Source organism: Cynocephalus volans, chromosome 1 (genome assembly GCF_027409185.1).
Source record: "Cynocephalus volans isolate mCynVol1 chromosome 1, mCynVol1.pri, whole genome shotgun sequence".
Lineage (NCBI taxonomy): Eukaryota > Metazoa > Chordata > Mammalia > Dermoptera > Cynocephalidae > Cynocephalus > Cynocephalus volans.
The window spans coordinates 135,660,532-135,685,900 of record NC_084460.1 but is presented as its reverse complement, the minus strand read 5'-3'; the positions used below and the strand labels follow the sequence as shown (position 1 = coordinate 135,685,900).

Here is a 25,369-nt window from a genome sequence, read left to right as displayed (position 1 = left end):
AGTAGGCCAGCACTTCCCAAAGTGCATTCTTTCTTGTAGAACACTAAACCTTTGATACGCTTCAGATTCCCTGCTCCAATAATTTAAGAAATACTGCATACAGTATTCCCCTTTCAAGAGATTCATAATACATAATTGCTCTAAGACATCCTGCAATAATGAAATGTTTTGAATGTGTATCATACTGCAAATGATTCTATAACTAAATCTGCATTTTAAAAAAATATTATATTCCTACATCTTCCAAAAAGAAAAAAGGAGAAACTAAATACATTACCTAGTTGAGACAGCAAACTGATAATACTTAAGATCAGTGAAGCACTTATATTTGAGTCTTCAAGTAGCTCTACAAGGCAACTCAAACATTCACTTGGTAATATCTGATTTGATGTAAACAGTCGTGTGAGCTTCTGTCCAGAAATTACCTATAAAATAGTAACCAAAATATTTTAGTTAAGAGTTGCCAATTTTCGTCTCTTCTCCATTTCAAATAAAAAACTCAGTTTTTCCATAGTGCCATTGACACTTTCTTTTCCAATTTAGAAAATTAACACATGCTGTTACCTCTGCCTAGATTACCTAATCCCTCCTTCACTAGTTAATCACTTGGATCTCAGTTTAAAGTCATTTCCTTCAGGAAGCTTTCCCTAAGCCTCTTATACCATCTAAGCTAGGTTTGCCTGTTACACTACCCTATGGTGCATTATACTTCTATTTCATGAATTAGCAAACTTTTGATTATCCAGTGATATTTATCCTCCACACTACATCAAACACTCCATGAAGGCATACACTACAAATTTGCACTCAACTACCAATATATTTATTTTATAAAAGAATTCCAGTATACTCATTCCACCTTTGAGGGAAGAGTGTGGAAAGTGAAACCCAAAGCATAACTACAAGATTACTCTTGTTCCTTCCCAAAGATAATAGCTGAGCCGAGAAGTTGAGATTACAGAGAAAATAAAAAATCTATATAAATTCTTTTAATTAGCCAGGCCAGGCACTGAAAAATTTATAAGGTCATTCCATTTTTTTCTCCTTTCTTATAATGTATAACCTATAAGGAGAGGGAGAGGGGGAGAGAAAGGGGGAGAAGGTAATAAGGTAAAGCTGGGATTGAAGGCCAAAACCAGATGTCAGAAAGCATGAATTTTCAAAATGCTTTACGAATGTATTCATTAAGCCTATCTTTTCTATAAAGACAAAGAAACCATTAATTACCTAAGAATTAGACTAAATATGTTCTAAATAGTTATTTTAAAAAATTAGGTCTAAGCGGGTTGCATTAGCCTCCCTCTAATCTTTTCTTTCTGTATCCTTTTTTTCCCTTACCCGTGTCAGTTTTTCTTCTAAAGCTTTGCTGACAACAGAGTTTTACATTATCTGTTCCCAAGGAGTACATGTCTTAACAACATTACTAAAATAAAAGTCTGTAAGACTGAAAAAATAAGTCCGAAGATGAAATTACATACATCAGTAGCAGATATTTTGGGGTAGGGAACCTTCTGAGTATTGCTTGTTTGCCTATTTTATACATCTAATCCTCTACAAGATTAAGACATTTTGTGTTTTAAACATGATTCCCCTCAGGACTGGACCTGTATCTCAGTAACAGAAGTAGTCTAACATGTAATAATTATTTAGTACAAGGTAAAAAAAAAAAAATGACTTTTTTCCCCTTTACTCGTAAACACTGTATGTTTTAATGCAAATATATTTTAATAATAACCTAATATGAGGGTACTTCAAAAAGTTAATGGAAAGATTTGTATCATCATTCAATTCTATTTTTCCACGAAGTTTTTGAAGTACTTTCATATACAGGACTTACTCTGGTCTAGGCACTGATCTAGGAACTTTACATATGTTAACTCTTCTCATCTTCATCATAACTCTATAAAGTAGGTGCCACTATTTTGTTTTGCAGATGAGTAAACTGAGGCACACATTGATGATACAGAAGCACAACTGCAATTCATACCTTGGCAGGTTGGTATAGCTAAATTCATACTATTAATCATCACACAAGATTAGTGCTGTGAATTAACATCATCAAGAATGACATCAGCTCATTTCTGCCAATCATAGAAAATTCAAAGCTCAGGTTATGCATGGGGCTATAAAGACAAAGTATGGTAGCAGAAGTAAAGACAAATGAATAATCCCCTTTCACATGATATCCATCTCTCTTTACATTCTCAGATGTTGATCTTATGAGGTCTGCACAAAGACATTCACCATTAAAAATATAAATACCATCCAACAAAATTGTTAAAATTCCGAAATATAAAAACACGAAGGATTGGTGTGGATGAATAACAGCAAATTTCATATATTACTGGTGGGAAGGTAAAATAACATAATATTTTGGAAACTTGTTTAGCAGTTTCAATTAAAACTGAACATAAGCCTACCCTATGGCCTATATAAAAGAAATGAGTACATATAACCACAAAAAAATGTATGAAATGTTTGTAACAGCTTTATTTATAATTCTACCCAGAACTGGAAACAACCTAAATGCCCCACCAGGAAAATGTATATATACTGTGGTACATTCATACAATAGAATTCTATATGGCAATAAAAAGTAATGAAGTACTGGTATATTTCCACATGAATGAATTTTACCGATTACATTGAGTGGCAGAGGCCAGACATGAGTATCTATTGTATGAGTCCACTTACCTGAACCTTACGTGGAGGGACAATGAAAAATCCATATGGGGTGCTGGAAATGTTCTATGTCATGATACAGGTCATAGCCACTTGAGTGTACACATACGTTAAAAAAAAAGAGATCAAGCTCTTCATCTGAGATTAATGCCGTTTGCTCACTGTACGTATGTTATCTCTCAACTGCAAAAAAAAGTCCTTAGGAGTAGTAACCTCAAGCCAGTGCTCTTCATACCTTTGCATCAATGGTAGAACCGTTTTGTGTACACCCTTTGAAAGTTTAGGAACACAGTATCAAGGAGCCAGATTCTAAGCCCCAAATTGCTTCTAAGTCTCCTTTCATTCACAATAACATTGCACTCAAATTCAAAACACACCCGTTTTTTTCTCTGAGAGGTAATATTTCACACTAGTATCTAAAATGCTAATCTCCTAATTCCTAGAAGATGGACATCTAAAATAGTAAGAAGGGGAGCACCAAAGAAGCTCAAGAGAACAATGACATTTAATACACTCCAGTTTCACTAAAGGCTAATGAAAGACTACCACACGCAATTATCCTTTTTCTGTAGTATTTTGCTACACTTTGGTACATTAGCCTTTTATCACAGGGTTAATATAACAAAGAATGTATTTTAAAATTATTTCAATCTGTGTTAACAGAAGAAAGCTGCATCAGAGAATTAAAGTAAGTTTTAATTGAGCTTATTTTTAAAAATTAAACAAGTCAACGTTAGTTTGAATTCCATGAAAGCATAACAAACGACAGCAGGAGATTAAGAGCCTAAAATAAAACAGAAGAGCCCAGACACAAATAACTGGTGAAAGCAATTCAGGATTAGGATTTTTTAAGAAGTGAGCAATATATTTAGGTAAAGAAAAAAAATTTCGCTTACTAGTCAGGGGGATTGCTTCTTAATCAAAGGAAGTTGAAACAATATTTTTCAAGTTAGAGTTCAAAAGAGAGCAGTAAGCAACAGATTCAGATTATAAACTACCTAAGGGCAAAAAACAAGTTTTAATCATGATTCCTGGCCACGTCCAGTTCCTGAGAATCGCTGTATATTGGGAGGGCTTGGTTTGGACGGAATACCAAAACAAGAAGCAAAGGAAGAGAAGACAAGGTCCCCAAACACAGCCTAAATTTCCCAACCTCTTGTCCCACCCTCCCTCTTCCGAGAGCCTTCAGTAGGCGCTCATTACTCTTGCTGCAGCGAGTTGGACGCTGACGCTCACTCGACTTTACCAGTTCAAAAAGACAGCTGAGGGAGGCAGAGAAGAGCCGCTTTCTCTCCAAGGCTGGGGCCGCCACTCCCCAGCGGCACCGTGAACTAAGGATTACTAGGGGAAAGCCCATCCCGTCCCCCACCCTGTAACCCCTCACCTCCAAGTGCCGCAAAAGCTGGGTGGCGTTCGCCTCTGACTTAACGGCTTTGTACTGACTGATGGTTAGGAGCAAGGACTTCAAGCAGGCGGTGGAGTCCATGGGGGCCGGCCGCAGGCCCTCCCTGGTATCACCGCCACTCTGCAGGTTCCGGCCTCCAGCTTTCGCCGCGCTTCTTTTGATTTTAGGTCCTACCCCCTCGCTCCCAGAAGTTTCCGGTTCCGGTCGGGCTCCGGAAGTCCCTAGGCACTCTGGGGGACTGTTCTCGATGACGGGCTGGGTTGGCTGGGGGGGGTCGAAGTGTTCCGTGGGTCTGTGAAAGGGGTCGGGAGCTGGCCCTCCTAGCCCCCTTATCTGAGAGGCCGCGAAGTTTCAGCTTGAGATCCCGCGAAGACGAGAAATCTCGCGAGAAACGCGATTGCAGCTCGCTCCGTGGAGGGGCGGTTCGGCGCAAGGGCGTTTTCGTTCCTCTTTGCGCTGTTTCGTGTGCTTCTGCGGCTTTCATGCTGGGTGGCAGGTTTCTCCTTTGTGCGTCATCCTCTACCTGAGAAATGGTCGCTTCCCCCTAGTCTAGACACGGTGAGGAGCTCTGAGGAGGAGAATCTTTGGGCCCTAGATTTTGAGGCGTCCTGGGAGGGGCCTCTTTTTTAAATCTCATACGTCCGCCCCTTCTGCCCAGGAATGATTGTTTTTCAGAGTAAATGTATGGTCATTGTCATTCTGTGGCAAGTTTAGCCATACCCTTACGATAGTATTTGTCAACCTTATTTGAAAAAGCTACCTCCGAGTGACTCCTGGGCCAGGTATTGCTGCGGAGGGTGTTCTCATTAGCGTCAGTTTTTGTAAGTGAAGGTATCTGTTTGCATCTGGCATGGTTGATTGTTTTATAAATATCGATGTCTACGAAAATGGTACTATTGTTTGCATGTTTTCATCAGAGATAAGTTAATATTATACATGTGTATATAAAGGAGTAAGTCAGTAATTGGTTCTGAAGCGTTTTGCTTAATGTATGCTAATGACGAATAAAGCTTTAAAAACCAGTTTGTAAGAAATTGTGAGAATAGGGTTCATGTCCTTTTATTTAAATCGTTCTTCAGAAATTGTTTTGTCCATTCAAAGAACGTATTTTGCGTCACTACATTTTTAAAGGCAGGATTTATTTATATATTAAAAATAAAATTAGATCTGAAAGCTTAAAATGATTTGGACAACTGAGACATTCATGTAAAAATCTTTGGGTAGCTAGTGTGTTCATTATTAATGCTGTAAACAGTTATTTAGTATATAACATGGGTTAGGTACTATCAATCAGGGAACAAGATAAGGAAATCCCTTCTGCTGCAAAGGAACTGTCTGATGAAGGAAATGTCTGATAAGGGAAACTTACTAAATAGATAGTACTTTTGAAATTCTCCGCATAAATGATAGGCACCAAGTAGTGACTGGTAAAAGTGGAGCCAGGTTGCGTATAAGTCCTGGCCCCACCTTTGGCTGTGTGATCCAACAGAAGTTCCCACTGCTTCAGTCTCTTCATAAAGTAAAATCTGGCTAAGCGTTGTACCTGTTTCATAGGATTGTACATTTAGTAATTCATTGAGAGTGTACAATGTGCTAGACACCGTTCTAGGCACTAGAGATTCAGTGAATAAAACGTCTTACTTGTATGGAACTTACATTCCGGTAGGGAAACGATAAATAATAAAGAGTAAATAAGGAAAATGATATGGAGAAAAAATAGAACAGAGTTGTTATTGTAGAGTATTGTTGGTGATTGAGAAGGGAAATGGGGAGGTCAGGATAGGCTTCATTAAGAAAGCAACATTTGAGGAAATACTTCAAGAAGTTGAAAGAGCCTTACTCTACGGGGGTGGGGGGTGGGGGGGAAGGTTTCTAGATAGAGGGAATAGTAAGGACAAAAAGCCATGAAGTGGAGTATGACAATGTGACAAGAACAGTAGGGAGGCCATGTGGCTGGAACAGATAGAGAGTAGGGACAGTAGTAGAGATGAAGTCATACAAGGTCTTGGAGACCTTTGTAAAATGAGTTAATCAATGTAATGAATCAAGCCTGACATTAAGTCAAGTCTTGCCAAGTGTTAGTTATAATCGTTGGCAAATGCAGTGATAAGAGTCTGGTAGTGTTAGACTTTTCACCTAAAATGGCAAATGGGTCATTATCCACCTCCTCATGATGAGCTCAAAGCTGCCTGCTCTAAGTGCCATCTTTCTTTGAAATCTTGTGTTTTAGCTTAAATAGTCATACAAATTTTGCATTCTTTTCTGCATTCATTGAATATCAAATAATGTCTTTCTCAAAAAATCTTCACCAAAATTAATGTAAGTTTAGTTAGGTGTACCATCATGTTTGCAGCTGTGAGAAGCCTTGGCATCTTTAGTCAGAGGTGCTTACATATCTTAATTTGAGAAGTCAGAGCCATATTTTTAGGCCCCAAAAAGGGGGAAGAGGAGGAGGCGGAGGAGACGATGAGGATAGGTCCAGATGACTCAAGGCCTTAATAGTCTTGAGCTTGGACTCCCTCCTTAATTCAGTGGTGACCTGTGTTTTAAACTGGGTCTTGATCTCGTCAGGTTTGTGTTTTAAATTGATTAGTCTGGCAGCTGTATGGACTATGATTTTGAGAAGCATAAGACTAGAAGTAGGAGACTTTAATTTGCTGGAGTCTTTCCAAAGGATAACCAGCATAATTGAAGTGGAGATAGGAAAGAGGTGACAAATGTGAGAAATATATGAAATAAAGTAGACAAGACTTGGTCACTGTGGATGTGAGGAGTGAGGTGAGGGATGTATCTAGAAGGGATTTCAAATTTCTAAGTTGGATGACTGAGAAGATATAGATACTGCTGAGGTAGTTAATAGAAAATATTCAGGGTGTGTTTTGTGGTCAGTGAAATCTTACGTAGTTTGTCATAAGGTCTTGTACTATTCGCATCAAGTTTATTCCTGAGTATTATGTATTTTTTGTGACTATGAGTAGGTTCTCTTTTTCTCTTATAAATTTTTAATTATTGCTGTTCTAAAAAAAGGTACTGGTTTTTGGGTACATCTTAAATCCAGCCTACTGACTAAAATCTCATTATCTAGAATTTTATTTACTCCTTTAGACTTTCTACCTGTATATCATCTGCAGACGATAATTTCATCTTTTCCGTGTTAGTTTTCTTTATTGCATTAGTGTAAACTCTAATCATGGTAATATTGCATATCTTTTATTAATTTAATGCAAATGACCAATACTTTAATTTTTAATATAATTTGTGCTATCAAATGTTCGCATTTATGTATTTTATTTTCCCGTTTAAAATGGTAGTGGTCATAACACCAAGGTCAAGGGTTCAGATCCCCATACTGGCCACCTACCAAAAAAAATAATAAATTATTCAATGAATTATGTTGCTTTTTTGTTCTAGGGATAATAATGATACTAACACTTACTGAACATTTGTTATGTGCCAAGCACTGTTCTAAGAATTTCTTATTTACTTAATCTTTTTAATAACCCCATGCTGTAGGTACTATTATCCTATTATCATCTCCATCATAAAGATAAAAAAAAAACGAAGACAGAGAAGGATGAAGTAATCTGCCCAAAGTCACACAGGCAGTAGTAACAAACCCCCTATTTGCTATGTTACGGGTTTTGATTTACTGGTATTTTATTCAGGATCTTATATCTATCTTCCTAATTGAGAATTTTCAATAATTTTTTCTTTATCATTTGGAATTTGGGTTACATGTTACTTTTGAAAAGTGAATTGGAAGGGCTTCATCTTCTTTTATGCAGTGGAATAATGAGAATCACATAGGAATTATCTGATCCTTACAGGCTGTATGAGTATACAACTGTCCTATAAAATTATTAAGCTTGATAATATATTTAGTGGTAGATCTTTAGCAAATATTTGAATTGCTAATATGGTTATAGATCTGATAATCATTTTTACCTCAAGTTAATTTTGGAGATAGCATATTTTTTAGCATCTTTAGATTTAAAAACTTACTGGTTTAAAGTTGCACACATGTTTGTTAATAGATTTTTGGGGGTAAAGTCTCAGGTGCTAGTTTTACCAAGGATAAGTGACATCCAGGGGCCTTTCCTAGTACTGGTGAGAAGTACTGTTTAAAGCCCTTCCCAGCATGGTAAGAGGCGCTTTGGGATTATTGGAATTATTATTCCAATAATTCTCTTAATGTCTAATTCGTAGTTTTAAATTTCCTTTTTAATTTTAATGTTATCTTCTTTTTTTTTAGATGGGCTTTCCAGGGTTTTGTCCATTTTGTTCAGCTTTTCAAGAGCCAGCTTTCATTTTATTAATTCTCATTTTTCTTTGATTTCAGAATCACTAATTTTATTTTTGTTTTTATTAATTTAATCCATATGCATACATTTTTTTGTTTGTTTTCTTTTTTCGTAGTCTTTTAAAAGTTGGAAGGCTTCGTACATTTCCATACTATATTTTTTTATAAAGAATATTTATTTTATACCAATGTTTTTTTTAAACACAGTAGCTAAAGTGAGACTATGCATTTCACTTTAAAAAAAAAATCTGTATAATCATTTTAACCAGTCAGGTAAATAGCCTTAAAAAATGCTAATATTCATTAATACATCAAATATTTACAGAGTACCAGTTATTTTCCAGTGAGCTTAGAATCTGTTGGGGAAGTAGACAAACCAGAATAAATGCTATTAAGAGAAATAGAGAATGTTGTAGGAACTCATGGTACTTCTTAGGGTAAAATATTATGTATCCAATTCCTTCATTCTTCAAGGATTGGCATAAAATCCCTCTTTGTAAATTTTTTTTATACTGTCTGTAGTTTATATTTGACATAGGTATTTCCCCTAATTTATATTTCAGGAAACAGGCTTAAAGGAAGTGAACAACACTTATTCAGGATCTTTTAACTCAAGTTGAGGGCTGGCCAGCTCCTTAATTTATTCTGGAAAAACCTAAAAAACATCTTTAATTCTGAAAAGTAAGATGGAAAATTTTAATCTCTTTTAACTAGAGTTTAAGTCATGTTAGATAAATCAGACTGAATGAAGGCATGAATTATAGTTTTGACAGAACTGCAGAGTTTGTAGAATACTGAATGTTGTAATATGGGAATTATACCAGGGGTGTGAACACAGGGCTAATTATTCATTCATTCATATACCATACATTTAATAAATACTTGAGTGCTAGATACATTTGTAAGTTCAGGAATACAGCAAAGAGTCAAAAAATTTCTGCTCAAGTAGAGTTTTTATTTTAATGGGGGATATAGACAATAAATATGTGAATGTTAGTAATAAGTGTTTTGGAGGGGAAAAAGGAAGAGGATAGGAAGTATCAAAGTTGGGATGAGGTATGACAATTTTAGGTAGGGTAGAGTGTTAATTAGTTTTTGCTGGATAGCAAATCACCTCAGAACTAGTGGTTGAAACCATGAGCATTTCTTTCTTCCCCACTGGTCTGTGGGTTGACTACAGTAAATGTGATCTAGGCCTGACTTGGCTGGGTGGCTCTGCTTCAGCCATTCTGTAGGGAGGAACAGATATATGAAGCTCAGTGTAGGTTATGTTGAGATGTCTATTAGACATCCAGGAGATGTTGAGTAGGCTGTTGAATTTATTATTGAAAGTTAAAGGAGAGGTTAAGCCTAGAGGGAGAAAATTTTAAGCCTCGAGACTAAATGATATAGGAGAGAGTATGGATAGAAAAGACACATCCAAGGACTGAACCTTAGGATACTTAAGTATTTAGAAGTTGGAGAGATGTGTAGGAACCAGCAAGGGAGACAGAAGTAGCTGCCAGAGGACTCTATGGTCATCTGCGGGATCAGTCTTACTTGTAGCATGTGGGTTGCCTCTTGACTTTTAAAGGAGGACTCTAGGTTGGCAAAGAAGGCAGTTGATTTACAAATAGACTCCCTGTTTACTCTGCCTTCAGAGACCTTGAGATATGCAGAAGGGTGGGTGACTTCCTTCTTTAGATCAATTTTGAGTGGTTAAAGTATCCCAGCTGCTGTTCTAGGCACTGGTAATGTGGTAAAGGGATTTTTTAAAATTTCCTGATTTCTTGGGGCTTACATTCGAGTGAGCATGGGAGGCCAAATCTAAAATTAGAGGGTTACTCGATAGGCATAAACAGCAGGAAGAAGTAAAGTGTCATTGGCCCGGGTTCCAAAGATTCAAAGAGAAATCCAATGGTAGAATATTGGCAGAGGTCTAGGCAAGGGGTCATTTAGATACCATGTCCTTGGTATAGCTAAAACAATTCAAGTACTGCTGACATTAAACTGATCTTGCTCTTTATGTAGAGCCAGAAAACAGTCTGTAATTAGTGTCAACTCCCATTTTTCGGAAATATTACCTTTATTACAAAGTCAGAAAATCTGAAATAGTGAAGTTAATTTTCCCTTTACAATTATTATTCTTCCTGTTCCCTTTTCCAACTATCAAGTATTAAAATTTAGCTAATTTCTAAATGATTGCCAATCCATAAAATTGTTTCTCACTTTTTAAGCAATTCCTGGTTTTTCTCTCTATACATTTCACAGAACTCAACTTTAGGTTAGGAGTACAAGGTTTGTATAATTTGAATAAATTTTTTCCTCCATTTTCACATCTAATTTCATATCCTAGAATAAGAATGTTGCTTTACCCTTTTTTTTCTCTTTAAGTACACAAGTACTATTCATTGTTTTTGCATCCAATTTTGTAGATGAAAGAAAGTGAGCCAAAGCGTCAGGTACTGATCAAGCTTTATTAAAGGAAAAGAATCTGCTGGGCTGCACTCAGAGTGGAGGGCAGCCTGGGGCTGCCCTCAAAATGGGGGACAGCACCACATGTGGGGGTGAGAGAGCTTATATAGGGTGCCAAGGGCTGGCTGATACCATCAAGGAGGGGCATTATGCTAATGTGGGAGCTATGTGACCAGGGTGGAGAACTGCACCCTTGCGGAAGCAAAAAGGTTTCTGTTTTGCAGAAGACATGAGGCTTCTCATAAAAGGGAAGGGGGGAGGGGTTTGGTGCTGGAGTGGAAGACAAGGCTGGTGGCTATTTTGTGCTTGTTGTGTGCACAATGGTGCCGGTCATGTCCTAGATCCATCATTCCTGCCTGTTAAGTATAGGGAGAGAGAAAAAGGGGCAACGGTCTCATTCTTCTGAAGCTACTTCCTGCTGGAGATGGGTGAAGATATGGAAAAAATAAAAGATTTATGTTAGCAGGTAAAACAATTAGGTGGTGGGGTATTGGTTTCGTGTGGGGAGGCTATATTCATCCAGGGAAGGGTCGCTGGTTCTGAGGGGCTGATATCCTCCTTGCAGGAACAATTCAGCAACCTTTTGGTTGGTGAAAGCCTGGGTACGTTTCTGCAAGAAATAGAGAAACACCAAAAGAGACAGGGACCAAAAAGTAGGTTGAGTCCCAGCATGGTTAGGGGTTCCAGTAGGGGCATTAGCCAGGGTATACAAGGGTTCAGTGACTGGGGCCACCCCCAAGGTATGTTTGTGTTTTGTAACTCTTTACGTCAGTGATCAATGCTTTCCTTTAAATGGTTTATGTTGTTTTGGATCACCGCAGACTCATTTACGTAATTAACAGCATTCCTCCCCCAAGAAGAGGCAGGTGCCTTCCTTCTCAGCTGTTAAGAGGTCAAGGTCCTGATGTTTCTGTACTTAGTTCTTCTGAGAGTTTTTGATAGAATTGAGAGGCAGTAGCAAGGCCTGCTATGCCAGTCCCAGTTGCAGGAAGGATCCCTGCCCCAATTTAAAAAGGTACAATTAGTGCCCTACAGGAGTGGGGGGCACTTCCTAGGGGGGGGGCAAAGTTAATCCCAGTCCCATCTCCATCCCTCCATCTGTCTGGATGGTGATGTCAGGGACAAGCCAAATGAATATGCAGTAAATCGCATTAGGGAGCAGGCAACAGGATAACATAGTTTTACAAAGGAAATATATTCCGGTTTTAGGGCATGGCTGAGTAGGGGGTAAGTGAGTGGTAGCATTTGGTGGTGTTAGTGGTGCAAGGTGTGGGCAGGTCCCGCACAGCACTGACAGTTCCCACTGAGCTGAGATTAGAGGAAAGTAAAGAGACATTTGTGGAAACGTGGGCTGCATCAACAGGCAGGGGGGTAACAAAAATGTTTTTCATGAAGTGGGAGAAAAATGAGTCACTTGGGGACCAGTCTGATTCATTGAGGACTGCATCGTCCCTGTGGACCTGTAACCTCTGTGTTCCAGGTAAGGGGGAGCATTGAGATAGGGGGAAAACACGGGAAAGATGCGAAGGGTTAGAGAGCCAAAAGAATTTAAATGGTACATTGCCACAATGAAATTGCTAAGAAGTATCCTACTGATAGGAGGTAAAGGAGTGCCAGGAGAAGTTTTCATATAATGTTACACTCCTTTGGGGCAGCACTGACCAATCCTATAGCAAGTACTAGAACAGGTAGTATAATAAAGGTTAGGGACACGGGGTTGCATATACTTATCATGTCCCATGATGGCAAACCCATGATAGCAGGTTGGGACCAGTCTTGGCATAGCTGTTGTGTGAAGACGTGAAGCAGGTCTGCAAGAGTGAGAGGATAATCGCTGGGGACCTTCTTCTGGTATTGGGGGAAGAGTGAAGGTCCTGGAGATTTTCAGTTTTGTGGGTCCTAAAATGGACGGGGTGTGAGGAGATGTTGGGTTGGGGTTGAACAGAGGGACACCTCTGGCTTGGTGTTAACAGATTTTTGGGGGTAAAGTCTCAGGTGCTAGTTTTACCAAGGATAAGTGACATCCAGGGGCCTTTCCTAGTACTGGTGAGAAGTACTGTTTAAGGCCCTTCCCAGCATGGTAAGAGGTGCTTTGGGATTTGGGCTTTAATATGCACTTGCTGTCCTAGGCTAAGATTAAAGTCTGAGTGGGTGGTGGGGAAAGGGTGAGGTAACAGAAAGTTGGCCTGTTCCTGAGGAAGATCCCTAATGAGTAAAAGAGTAGGGAGGTACTAGCCTTAAGGTGGTGAGCTGGAAGGGAGAGGTGTGAGAGTGAAGGGCCTACCATACATTCAAAGGGGCTGAAGCCTGTGGGCTTGTGGGGGGCAGCCCATAGGCGAGTGAGTGGTTGTGCTCCCATTTATGAACCATGTATGCTGGGGTTGCGTAATGGGATGTGGGGAGATGTGAGGAAAGGGATTGAGAAAGAGGTTGAAAGCCTCCATGCAATTATGTTCTAAGGGTCGTGAGTGTTTTGGGTGAGGGTGACTGGATTTAGGGGAGGGCAAGATTTGAAGGAAAAATGGGAATTCTCAATGAAAGGAAGGTGAATAAGTGGTAGGCAGGAAGGGGAGAGAATTGACCTGACCTTATGGCTGAGAAGGTCTTGATTGTTTGTTGTTCAAAAGTTAGTTTAGAGCTTTTTTGTGCTAAAAGGGCAGCTGCTGCCAATGCCCATAAACAGGGAGCCCATCCCTGGGCTGTGGTGAGAGGTATGCAACCAGGGAGAAACTATCTCCTACCTCTTGTCCCCAAACCTCGACTGCCAATCCTTGGGTTTCTGTGAGGCATAAGATAAAAGGATGAGATAGGTTTGGGAGGGATAGTGCTGAGGCTGTGAAGAGAGTGACTTTTAATCGCTGTAAGGGGAAATAAATGGGCTTTGTGGGATCTAAGAGAATGGGAGGATCCCCTTTGGCTGCCTCGTAAAGTGGTTATTTCACCCTTTGTGGTAGGAGTAGGGAGTTCAGACTGAAGGGGAAGAAATTTGGGTCTTGCTGGAGGCACTCAATATCCCCTGGAGGCCAGGAAATTAAGGAGAGCAACAGTGTGGGCCTGTGAATCCTCATAGGAGGGGCTACAGAGGAGGAGGTCATCCACATATTGTATTAAAGTGCTAGAGGTTGTGGGGGAAGTTCAGATAAGTCTTGAGCTAAGGGTTGGCCAAAGAAGTGGGGCTATCCCGAAATCCCTGGGGCAAAACTGTCCAAGTAAGTTGTTGGGAACAGCGTGTGTAAGGATCAGTCCTGTACTAAATGGTATGAGCCCTTAGGCTTTATAACTGGAAGGATGGGTGTACTAAAAGGCAAGTGAGTAGGCTGTAAGGGATGAGAAGAAAGGAGTTTGAGTATGACGGGTTTTAAGTCTATCAGGTGTTAGTTAGTGATGGGGTATTGTGGGACATTAGGGAAAGAAGAAGGAGCCCGTAGCCTCACGAAGATGGGAGGGTGATGAGTAGTGATGGAGGGTGAGGAGGTATCCCATACTATAGGATTAACTTTGTCAGGGGGAAAGGGGAAGGTAGAGGTTTCAGGGCTCAGGTCTGGGGCAGCCTATAACAGGAGTATTGTGGCTGGAGTTAAGTGTTTAGGGTAAGAGTAGCTTTGAATTTGAAAAGAGTGTCCAGTCCCAGTAGAGGGGTTGGTTATTGAGGCATTATTAAAATTTGTGTGTGAATTGGGTGTGATATAGGGTGCAGGAAAGGGGTTAAGTGATCCGTGGGCAGTATTCTGTTCCCATGCCCTCTACTATTGTGATAGAGGACGGGGTTGTTGGTCCTGCATATTCAGGAAGGGTAGAATAAGTGGCCCCTGTGTTGATGACAAAAGAGATCTGCTTACCTGCTACAAGGCAAGTTACCCTGGGTTCACATGTAGTGATCTCCACGGGGCCTCAGGTGCTGGGCATCGTCAGTCCTCCTCCTGGGCTAAGCCAAGAAGCTCCAGTAGGGATGGCCATGATGCCAAAGGCTGTGGGTTGGGGACTGGGCCACTCTCAGTCTGGCAAGTGGAACAGTCAATCCCCCCAGTGACCTGGCTGTTTGCAGTAAGGACAGGGCCTGGGAGGAGGCCTGGGGTTATGACAGGCCCATGCCCAGTGGCCTGGTTGACTGCATTTGAAGCAGTTATCGGGTGGCTTGCCCCTAGAGGCAGCCATCTTTGGAGTGTGTGAACCATGGATAGCATTAGCCAGGTGCTAGTATTTGGCCTGATCTCTTTTGTAATGTTCCTTTTCTCCTACTCCTCTCTATTGTTAAAAACCTTGAAAGTTGTGTTGAGGAGGTAGTATAAAAGGGCCATGCCTGCAGGGGTGTTTGGATCTATACGTGTGTATTTATGTAAAGCCTCAGAGAGGCAGGTTAGGAATTAGTAGCCTTTTGGAGGCCATAAATCAAGTGTGTGATCATGTTATCCCAGAGATCCTGGTCCTTGTGGCTGGCCTGGTAGTCCCTGGGTCTGTGCAAGGGACTGCAGTAGCTCCCACAGGCCACTTGTTATTCTGAGCATGTACCTCATCTGCCTGTTGTTGGGCCACCATCCAGACCTGCTCCCTGTCTTCAGGGGACGGATATGTGTCTGGGTCAGACTGGAAGGGTCACAGTCATTTTTTGATTTGGGAAAGGTCTGAAAGAGAAAAGGGGATATGTGCCTGGACAAATCCTTTCATCCCTGCCACTTCATGGGGGGGTATAAAGGAGCTAGAGCTGGGGCAGGCTTGTCACCTGATGAAGGGGGAGAAGGTGAAAGGGGTTGGGTGGCTGTGGGCGAAGAGAGGTAAAAGGTGGAGGGGCTGGTGAAGGGTTTCGAGTGTATGGAGGTAGTTGAGGTGGCCTGTGAGGGGAGCAGAGTAGTCTGAGGGATTAAAAGATTAATCTGAGTCCAGAAAGGGGAGGTCGGGCATGAGCTCCTCTTTGAGACATAGGACAATTTTGACAGAGAGACAAGGACTGTAGTTGGAGATAGAAAAGAGGCTTGAGTATAAGAAATCTGTCCAGCTTTTGCTGTTTCGGTGAGTATCTAAATTGAGAGTGCCATCTTGTGGCCACTGGGATCCATTGTAACGATGTGTTCGAGTTGTAATGTCTCCCTGGAGGCTGACAGATTATCCAGGAGACAGCCCGGAGGTGTAGAGCCTGGAGGTTTGGATCGTGAGGATCCCATGTAGAGGGTGAGAAAGGTAATGGGCAGGCCTGGTAGAAGAAGGGTGCCAATAAAGAGCATCCTCTTTGCTGTGCACCTTCTTTTCGAGAGAAAAGCCATGACCAGCTAATGAAGCATCCTCCAATACCTGGGGGACACGAGAGGAGTTCCCCCAGCCAGGAATCATAGAGACCTTAGTCACAGAGAGTAGTCAGGGGAACCCGTAGAAGTAGGTAGGACAGACCCACTGACTCACCCTGAATTGAGGCCGATGTTGGATGCGTTGGTCTGAAACGGCAAAAGGAGAGAGTCCCGAATGTACTTGGTTCGGCAGGTCTGGGAAGGGTGGCCGAGGGCCAGTCAACCCAGGTGGGGATTGTCCAACAACGTCAGCCAGAACCCTTCCCAGGTTTCAGCACCAAAATGAAAGAAAGTGAGCCGAAGCGCCAGGTACCGATCAAGCTTTATTTAAGGAAAAGAATCTGCCAGGCTACACTCAGAGTGGAGGGCAGCACTACATGTGGGGGCGAGAGAGCTTAAATAGGGCGCCAAGGGCTGGCTGATACAATCAAGGAAGGGCATTGTGCTAACGCAGAAGCTATGCGACCAGAGTGGAGAGCTGCGCCCTTGTGGAAGCAAAAGGGTTTCTGTTTTGCAGAAGTCACGAGGCTTCTCATAAAAGGGAAGGGGGACGGGTTTGGTGCTAGAGTGGAAGACAAGGGCCAGTGGCTATTTCGTGCTTGTTGTGTGCACAATGGTGCCAGTCATGTCCAAGATCCATCAGTAGATAAGTAAAGGTGAAAGTGACATACTTTCATTTTAAATTAAGGTGATTGTTTTTAATTATAGTAGAATTTCTTGAAGGCCTGCCTACTTTGTATAGAACAAAGTCCTTTGCATATCTCATTTTTAAATTTCTGGTCTTTCAGAAAACAGTTACTGTCAAGGTCATGAAATGGTTAGGTATCTGTTTCCTGAATTAAAATGTGAAGATGTTTTTCAAGACAGTTGTGTTCAAAGTAGAGTATGCACACCCCAGGGGATATATGAAGCTGTCTGTTGAGGTGTGGGAACATACTTTTTTTAATTACATACTTTTATTTCATTTTTTCAATTTTATAGTAATGCCTCCAAATAATTCATAAATGAATTTATATTCATATATTTTCAGTGTATCTCTGATGTTTTTACTGCTTTAGGGATATGTGATCAAAAAAATTTGTAGATTTCTTTTCCAAAAATCTTTACTCTTGAGAGATTTTTTAGACAGGCATGAGTTATTATTCATTTCAGTACCACATAGAGTATCAGGCACTTACCTAATAGTTCTGAATTGTTTTATTCAATAGAAAAACTCTTATCAAATACTGATGTGACTCGTGTACTGTGAAATGTTAAGATGGTATGATTAATTACTATTATGGTATCATTTGCTGACCAATAACATCATGTAAATAGTTCTGTTTCTGAGAGTGGGTCTGTGCATATTATCTAGTCCAGCTCATAACTGTACACCAAGTTTATATAAAGTCAATATGACACTAGAAGTAATGGAGCATAGTGGAGAGAACATAGATTTGCAATTGGTAAAATTTGGGCATAAGGTTCCTGTTCTTACTGATTTATTAGTTATGAGAACTCTCTAAGCCTCATTTTCTTAATTTTTAAGATGAATTACAGTAATGTTTATCTTTCAGAGTTGTGCAAAGATCCGATGTTTATTCAGTGTACATAGGTATATAGCCTAGAGCCTGGCACATACGTGCTGATGAAAATTAACTTTATTTTTAATGAAACCAAAATTAATATTGTACACCTATTTAATTTTATATGAAAGGAAACTATTCATAACCAAAAACTTGATCTACCTTCTTACCCACCCCTTCTTGCAAATGTATACCTTTCTGAGATAGCAGTGAACAGCCCATTGTCTTACATGGGTGGAGCAAGTTGGAAGTGGATAGAGTAGGCTTTGTAGCTGGTGGTAGGAGAGCCAAGTACATAAAAGAAGTGTCCTCCATTCCCTGGTTGATTATTATCTCAACATGTGTCATGTCTCAACATTCTCCTTTTGTTGTTATTGTATAACAATTTAGTAACAACATAATATTTTGAAAAATATTCCACTTTTGGAGAATGTGCTTTGGAGTAGTATATGCTCCTTCCAAGGTTCCTAGCTACCCTTTCTGAACAGCAGGGTTTTAGCAGAGCTAGCTGAAAATACCTGAAATTAATAGGTAGTTTAATATCCGGATGTTTTTTCTGATAAATCCTAAACTATGTATATTTATTGTAGGTACATTCCAAATATTCAAAACAAATTAATATGTATATATTCTATTGGTTTGCCTGTGTAAGTCCAGAAGTAACTGACTGAATAGATCTGAAAGATAATGTGCTTCTGACAAGATGCTAATTTTGCTTTAGGCCAAGATGTTTCCTATGTTGGCAGATTTGTAACAAAGGGGCAGTGGGTATACATTATACATTGCAGGGCTCTTGCCTCCTGGTTTAAGCTTCCAGAAAGTGCTAACAATGATTTTTGCAAAATGGCAAGAACAGAGATGGACAGTGATCTTTTGGAACAAAAAGTGTTTTTTCAGTTTCTGATAACTTTTGCAGAGATTTTGCAAATCATCTATCAGTCCTGGAATTTTCCTAAGCAAGCTCTGCATTTATTCTTTGAGGGAAAGTAATGTTTTGGCCACCTGTGTCTAGGTATGTTTATATTATGGCTTTAACAAGTTAAATGCAAAAGTGGAGGAAATTGATGGAAAATTAGAAAAACAGGTAATCAGCATTTTTTTTTAATTGTTACCATTGCTAATACAAAATAATGGTGCAAGCTCTTATTTTTTGAGTCTAATCTGATGGCCTTAGCCATTTTTGTCTACCTGGAGCTCACTAATATATGAAAAATAAAGACTTTCAGAGTACAAGATCCAAAGAACACCTGTGCAATGGACTGAATATTTGCATGACCCCCTCCCCTCCATTGAAATCCTAACCCCAATGTGACGGTATTAGGAGGTTGGGGCCTTTGGGAGGTAAATTAGGCCATGAGGGTGGAGCCCTCATGAATGGAATTGTAAAAGAGACCCCAGAGAACTCTCTCACCTTCTTTCTGCCAGGTGAGGGTACAAGTGAGCAGACTGTAACCCGGAAGAGGGCTGTCACTAGAACCTATCATGCTAAAACTTTGATTTCAGACTTCCAGCCTCTAAAGCTGTGAGAAATAAATTTCTGTTGTTTATAAGCTGCCTAGTCTATGGTGCTTTGCTATAGCAGCCTGTTTTGATGAGAAAAGAATCACCTTTAAAAATGAAAACAAAAAACATCTTCACAACTAAAAAGTTTGTCATAATTTCAACAAATAAGAGGGAAAGTGGGAACTGAGAGCTCAGATAGAAAAATAAGAAAGACATTTTATGGTTTATCAAGATATAAAGTTGTACCTTATTTTTCAACAAGTAAGACACAGCCTGCAGATAAAATCATTTTGCTTGGTGGATAAAGGTGTCCTATCAATTGACACTGAACTTTAGGTTGCCTCAAGATCAACCAACAAGAATCTCAGTAGGCACCTGTGGAAAAGTAGTCCCTTAGTTTCAGGAAGGGAGAGTAAATTTTGTTTCCTGCAGACAGGGAAAGTCTATTGAAATGAATACACCAGGGCAAACTAGTTTCATCCTTTCTCCTATGTTAATCCTGGCTTTAAAGTTTTCCTTCCACCTCTTCTAGAATGGTAAGAACCTTTGGATTATTTTAGAAGCACAATGGTAACATTTTAGGCTGGCTACTTCATTTTGGTTGCTAGGCATTTAGGCCTTCCTCTCCAGCAGAGGCTGTAAAGTGCCACTGCTGCCGCTATTGCCGGTAATGTTTGCCACACATAGCTGCTCAGCTCCTGGGAAATGATGGGTTTGATGATCTTCTCTCCTGGAAAACCTTTCATCACAGAGATTCGTCTCAGGTTGTAGTTTAAGCATGCTGAAAAAGAAAGGTAGTAACATTTTTTAACTCTAATTCAGGATCCCAATATTTTCTGATTTATTGATTTATTAATTTTCCACCTTTTTCTTTTTCATGCTGAACACTGAACAACTTAGCAGAGACATTCTATCCTCTCTACCTTGTTGCCAGAGGATTTTCCTTTCTTTTTTCATCCTCTCTGTGATCTGTGCAAACAGCCACTGACTAAAGATGAGATTATCAGAGGGGGAGGTCTCCATGTCTGACCTTTTCTAAATTCCAGAAATGAGGAAATTGTTTTGTCTAGAAAAGGCATACATTTGTATGCTCTGGGTATGAAATAATGTCTTAACTGTTACTTTTTATTAAAATAACCAGGTAGGTTTATAGAAACATAAAATAAAAATAGTTTGATAATCCTTAAATTCTCAAAGCCGTGTTTTTTCTATACAGCTTTTATTAAAGAGATGAAGCAGATCTGATGTATGTGAAAGACTGACAAGGCTTATACAACTTCTCTCTGCTTCATTGTTAGCTGTAGGTTGTATCTTTCATCATTGTTTGAACAGAGAGCAAATTTAAATATGATTTTGCTTACTTACTGAATTTTAAAAATAAAATTATAAAATAAAATAAGTTTACCTAGAAGAAATGGATTTTATGTAGATGAGTTGTAACACTGACAGCAAGAGGTGTTTTATTTGTTGTTGTTGGGGATGGGCAGGAAGAAATATTAGAAAGCTTTCTGTCTTTTTTTTTTCTTTTCTTAAAAGATGACCGGTAAGGGGATCTCAACCCTTGGCTTGGTGTTGTCAGCACCACGCTCAGCCAGTGAGCAAACCGGCCATCCCTATATAGGATCCGAACCCGTGGCCTTGGTGTTATCAGCACCGCACTCTACCGAGTGAGCCACGGGCCGGCCTGAAAGCTCTCTGTCTTAAATGAGGAAAATTAGAAGGAAGTGTGTGTGTGTGTGTGTGTGTGTGTGTGTGTGTGTGTGTGTGTGTGTGTGTGTGTGTGTGTGTGTGTGTGTGTGTGTGTGTGTGTGTGTGTGTGTGTGTGTGTGTGTGTGTGTGTGTGTGTGTGTGTGTGTGTGTGTGTGTGTGTGTATGCGTCTTTGAATTTGTGTTTTGATTAAGAAATATCAATATCAAATTTTTGGAGAATTGCTCTTGTCTCTGGAATTTCTGTATTACTTAGAATCAAATACAGAATACTGGTAGTAACATAATTAGGAACACCAGTGTATTTCTAAAAGTTGGTGAAAAAATAAAATTAAAAGATAGTACAAATCTTCCCATGAACTTTTTGAAGACCCCTTGTACTTGTTTTACAGATGATCTTCATGGAACTTCTTTTAGCCTTTCCACCAGGGCTGAATTGCCCCTTCCCCTTCTAAGCTCACTCACTAATAAGAAGGTACTCATATCTCAAGGCTTAGGAGGGTTGAGTCCTGCAGTTACTTTAACTCTTTATGTTAAATTGGCTTTTTGGGGGCTCAACATCATGTAAGATAGTGTTTCTTTAAGTAAATACAGTCTGAATTCTTAATAGGTGACCTTGTGGAATATATTTTCTTTTTTTTTAAAAAAAAAGATGACCAGTAAGGGGATCTTAGCCCTTGACTTGGTGTTGTCAGCACCACGCTCTCTGAAGTGAGCTAACCGGCTATCCTTATATAGGGATCCGAACCCATGGCCTTGGTGTTATCAGCACCACACTCTCCCAAGTGAGCTATGGGCCAGCCCTGGAATATATTTTCTTGATTTGGGAGTTACCTGCTGAATTACCTTTTAGTAGATAGAGCCTGCAAAAGCTCTATCAATTTAATTTATGGATGTATGTTAAATATGCAAGTAGATAAGTTGGCTGCCCAGTTACTAAGATAAATAAGTGGTCCAGAGGCAACAAACGAGAAACTTTTTCCAGTCTTGTGCTTGGCAGCAAGGCAATCTATGTCTCTTTTTTTATGTTATTGCTGCCACTTTCTTTTCTTTTTTCTCATCATTTCTTCCTTTGTACCTACCCGTGGTTTCATATATGCTTCCTGGGCTTACAGAGTGGGATCAAAAAGGGAAGTCAGCCTAGCAGAGGGCACTGTAGTCTAGATCGTGAACTCTCAGTAAAGGAGACTATATTAGACTAATTTTAGAAGATTTGTTCTTGGAATAATTAAATAGATAGCTATATAAATAAATATGCTAATGATACTCTTTTTTGTTTTCATTTGTGTTGCCTCAGTATTTTTTTTTCCTTTCATGAAACAGCCACAACATCCATTGATATTTGAACCAGAACATGTGCAAGAGTTCTTTACATCCTACCTCTCCTATTTTATGGAGATACAGAATCATATGATTTTATAAAAAGTGGCTACATGTTATTCGTAGGCTAAAATGAAACAAAACAATTAGTACTCTCAAGATTGTGTTAAGCAGGAACTCATATACTTCTATGGGAAATAAGTTAGTACAGACCTTTTGGGAAGCCATTTAGCAATGCACCAAGGAGCTTAAAATGTGTCTTTTGACCTAAGAATTCTACTTTTGAGAATTCATTATAAGGAAATAATCGTAAATATAGAAAAAGCTTTATGGACAATGGAGTTTATCATGGAAGTAATTATAGTGGAAAAAAAATGGGAAACTAAATGTCCAGCTCTAAGGAAATGGTCAAGGAAAGTCCAATTAACCAACTGTTTTGTAGCCATTGAGAATGTTTTCTAAGAGGATAAAATAACATGAAAGATGCTTTTGATGTAACAGTGGTATAAAAGGTAGTGTAGAACATTTTCTATTCAATGTGATTACAAACTGGTAAAATATACCTATGCTTTGAAAAAATAACTATATTAAAGTCAAGTCATTATTTATGTTTGGATGGTGAAACTATATGATTCATTTTCTTCTCTTTGGAGCAGTTTCAACATTTTCATTAACAATTATGTGCTATTTGTATAGTGGGGAGAAAGAATGTAACTCTCCTACCTTCCCATTAAAAATATTACTTTCCTTACAGCTTTAAAGAGCAGTAGTAAAAGTCAATTTGCAAGCACTGGGATAAGACTTTTTTATAGGAATATCGTGCAGCATGGATTCTCTACCAGAAGAATTTTTTGTGAGGTAAGGGATGGGTTAATAAAAACCAACTACATTTGTTATATTCCAAAGACACGACATTTGTCTTTTCCACATAACCTTGGGTGTGAATGAGATACTGTTATGCTTCAAGATAATTTAGCAACTTTGATTAGTAGGGGATATAGACTGGGTAAAATCTAATTTTAAAAAAGTTCTTTAGGAATGATACCAGGCCAAAGAGCTAAGAATTGAAAAATGTACTAAACTTTGCTATCCTTGGGCCATTCTCACCAAAATAACATTTTATTATTTAACAAATACTTACATATTACATAGACTTACTGTGTGTGAGGCATTGTTTTTAATGATTTTACAAATGTTAACTCATAAACCTCATAACAGTTTTATTAAGTGGGTGGTCTTATTTTCCCCGTTTCATAGGGGTTAACTTAAGCGTAACAGAAGACCCTACTGAGTGGTTCCGTTGGGCACAGGCCACAGGGCAAATCTGTTGCCTCCGTCCAGGGCACGTTTAGCCTGCTTACCTCTCGTATAGTACTAAACAGCAGGTTAATATTGGAGATCTCCAACCTTGAACTATCTCATATAATGAGCAATATGTGATTTATTAATTTATTTACAAGCATTTACTGACTCCTTGGTGCTCAGGCAATAAAGACTAAGACAAAATTTTTGTGCTTAAAGAGAGCTTATAATGTAGTGAGAAGATATACAAAAAGTAATTAATTATATCTTTAGGTAAAATACATAAGTATTATATTAGAGATGCTGTGGCTATATATAGGAGGTAACAGTCATTATTAACTAGGGATTGAGTGAGTTTCCACAAATTGACATTCAAACTGATCTTTAAAGGACTAGAGAAGCATTTTGGTGGGTGTAGAAGCAAGGGAGAATGAGAGATCATTTGGCTGAGGAAAGGGTAAGAAAAGAACTTACGAAAAATTGTTGGGGAGGATTTTAACTGTCTTGCTAAGGAATTTAGCTTTATTTTGTGCAGAGGGGGAGGTGAGAATTAGTTGAGGTTACACATCAAAATTTGTTATTGGAGCATGTAGAAAATATAGCAGCTTACAGAACGCTTTTGACTAGAAGCTCTGAAGTGGGGTTTGGGCATCTGGATGTTTCAGAGGTTTCACAGCTGATTGGAATATACATGTGGGATTGAGAAGTTTTGGTTTAAGGAGTGAATGATCATGAAATGGAGATAGCAAGTAGAGTATACATTTGAGAACATTTTGTACTCTTTCTGAAACCTTGAAAGGCTCCAGAATACTGCTGCAATATTTTTCATTCCTTGATAACACAAGAATGTTCCTTGTGTTCCTTTTGGGGGTAGGGTTTAGAAGTTGAGGAAAAGACAGTTAATAGTTTTGTATTTACCATTAAATTTTAAAGAACACTGAGAATCATATTGTGAAATGTTTGTGTGTGTAAATCATCTTTTGTTGAAACTTTCACTAGGAGTCTTTTTATAGTGAGGAGAAAATATAACTCCCCTGCCTTCCATTGATACCCATTGGGTACACTTCTGAAAGTTAGATTCTTTACTACTACAGTTGTGTTCTTTGTGAGACATGCTGTGAATACACTTTCCTTTTTCTTTTAAAATAGGGACCCCGTTGTGCAGGAGCAGTCAAAGGAGGAAACTGAGAGTGAGGTAGAAAAATCAAGTGGCCAACTGGTAAGAGGAAATTTAATTTTCATTAACTTTTAGTTAACTAATAATGACTATGTATGAGAATGTAATGCTAAATCTAGTCAGTTTAATTATCTGTTAAAGATTTTTGGGTGATTCCACTTTTCTACCTTAATAAACAAAATGGTCATAATTAAATCTTTCTTTGATGATTGATATTGTATCTCAAGGTTATTCAAAACACCAATCCTCACCATAAATTAAAATTAGCAGAAAATTGATTTGACTCACTCTGAAACATCACAACAATCAGTTTTAAGAAATCCCTCATTTGTCTTTTGAAGGAAAAGTTTAAGCAAAATGAAAACTATACATGTTCACATATAAAAAAGAAAACACATAATTTTATTTAGTAAGAAGTTTCATTGAGTTGTTTCTGAAGTTAAATTTCTTCCTTATTTTTTATTATCTTAACTGTTAGAACTTATACATCTAAATGAAAAGGAATAACTATACGAGAGTAGTTCAAAAAGTTAGTGGAAAAACGGAATTAAAAGATAATATGAATCTTTACATAAACCTTTTGAAGACCCCTTCATACATTAATGTAAGGCCTTTATTGCCAGTGATAATATACTTTATGGTAGATTAAAATATTTATACGAATACTGTATGTAC

General features: G+C 39.0%; 2 protein-coding genes across 3 annotated transcripts in view; one reads left to right on the top strand and one right to left on the bottom strand.

Moving 5' to 3' along the window:
* Positions 1 to 4,419, bottom strand: part of CIP2A (cellular inhibitor of PP2A) — a 51,555-nt gene extending 47,136 nt beyond the window's left edge. The window contains exons 1-2 of the mRNA XM_063099837.1: positions 4,067 to 4,419; positions 278 to 425 (exon numbers count right to left, since the gene is read on the bottom strand). Of these exons, the coding sequence (XP_062955907.1) occupies positions 278 to 425; positions 4,067 to 4,168 (250 nt within the window). The 5' untranslated portion in view covers positions 4,169 to 4,419. The remainder of the gene's footprint in view (positions 1 to 277; positions 426 to 4,066) is intronic.
* Positions 4,340 to 25,369, top strand: part of DZIP3 (DAZ interacting zinc finger protein 3) — a 99,653-nt gene continuing 78,623 nt past the window's right edge. The window contains exons 1-3 of one of the 2 annotated variants that reach the window (XM_063099816.1): positions 4,340 to 4,645; positions 22,970 to 23,073; positions 24,667 to 24,736. In XM_063099816.1, the coding sequence (XP_062955886.1) occupies positions 23,042 to 23,073; positions 24,667 to 24,736 (102 nt within the window). In that variant the 5' untranslated portion in view covers positions 4,340 to 4,645; positions 22,970 to 23,041. The remainder of the gene's footprint in view (positions 4,646 to 22,969; positions 23,074 to 24,666; positions 24,737 to 25,369) is intronic. The other variant, XM_063099824.1, reaches the window with a different exon arrangement.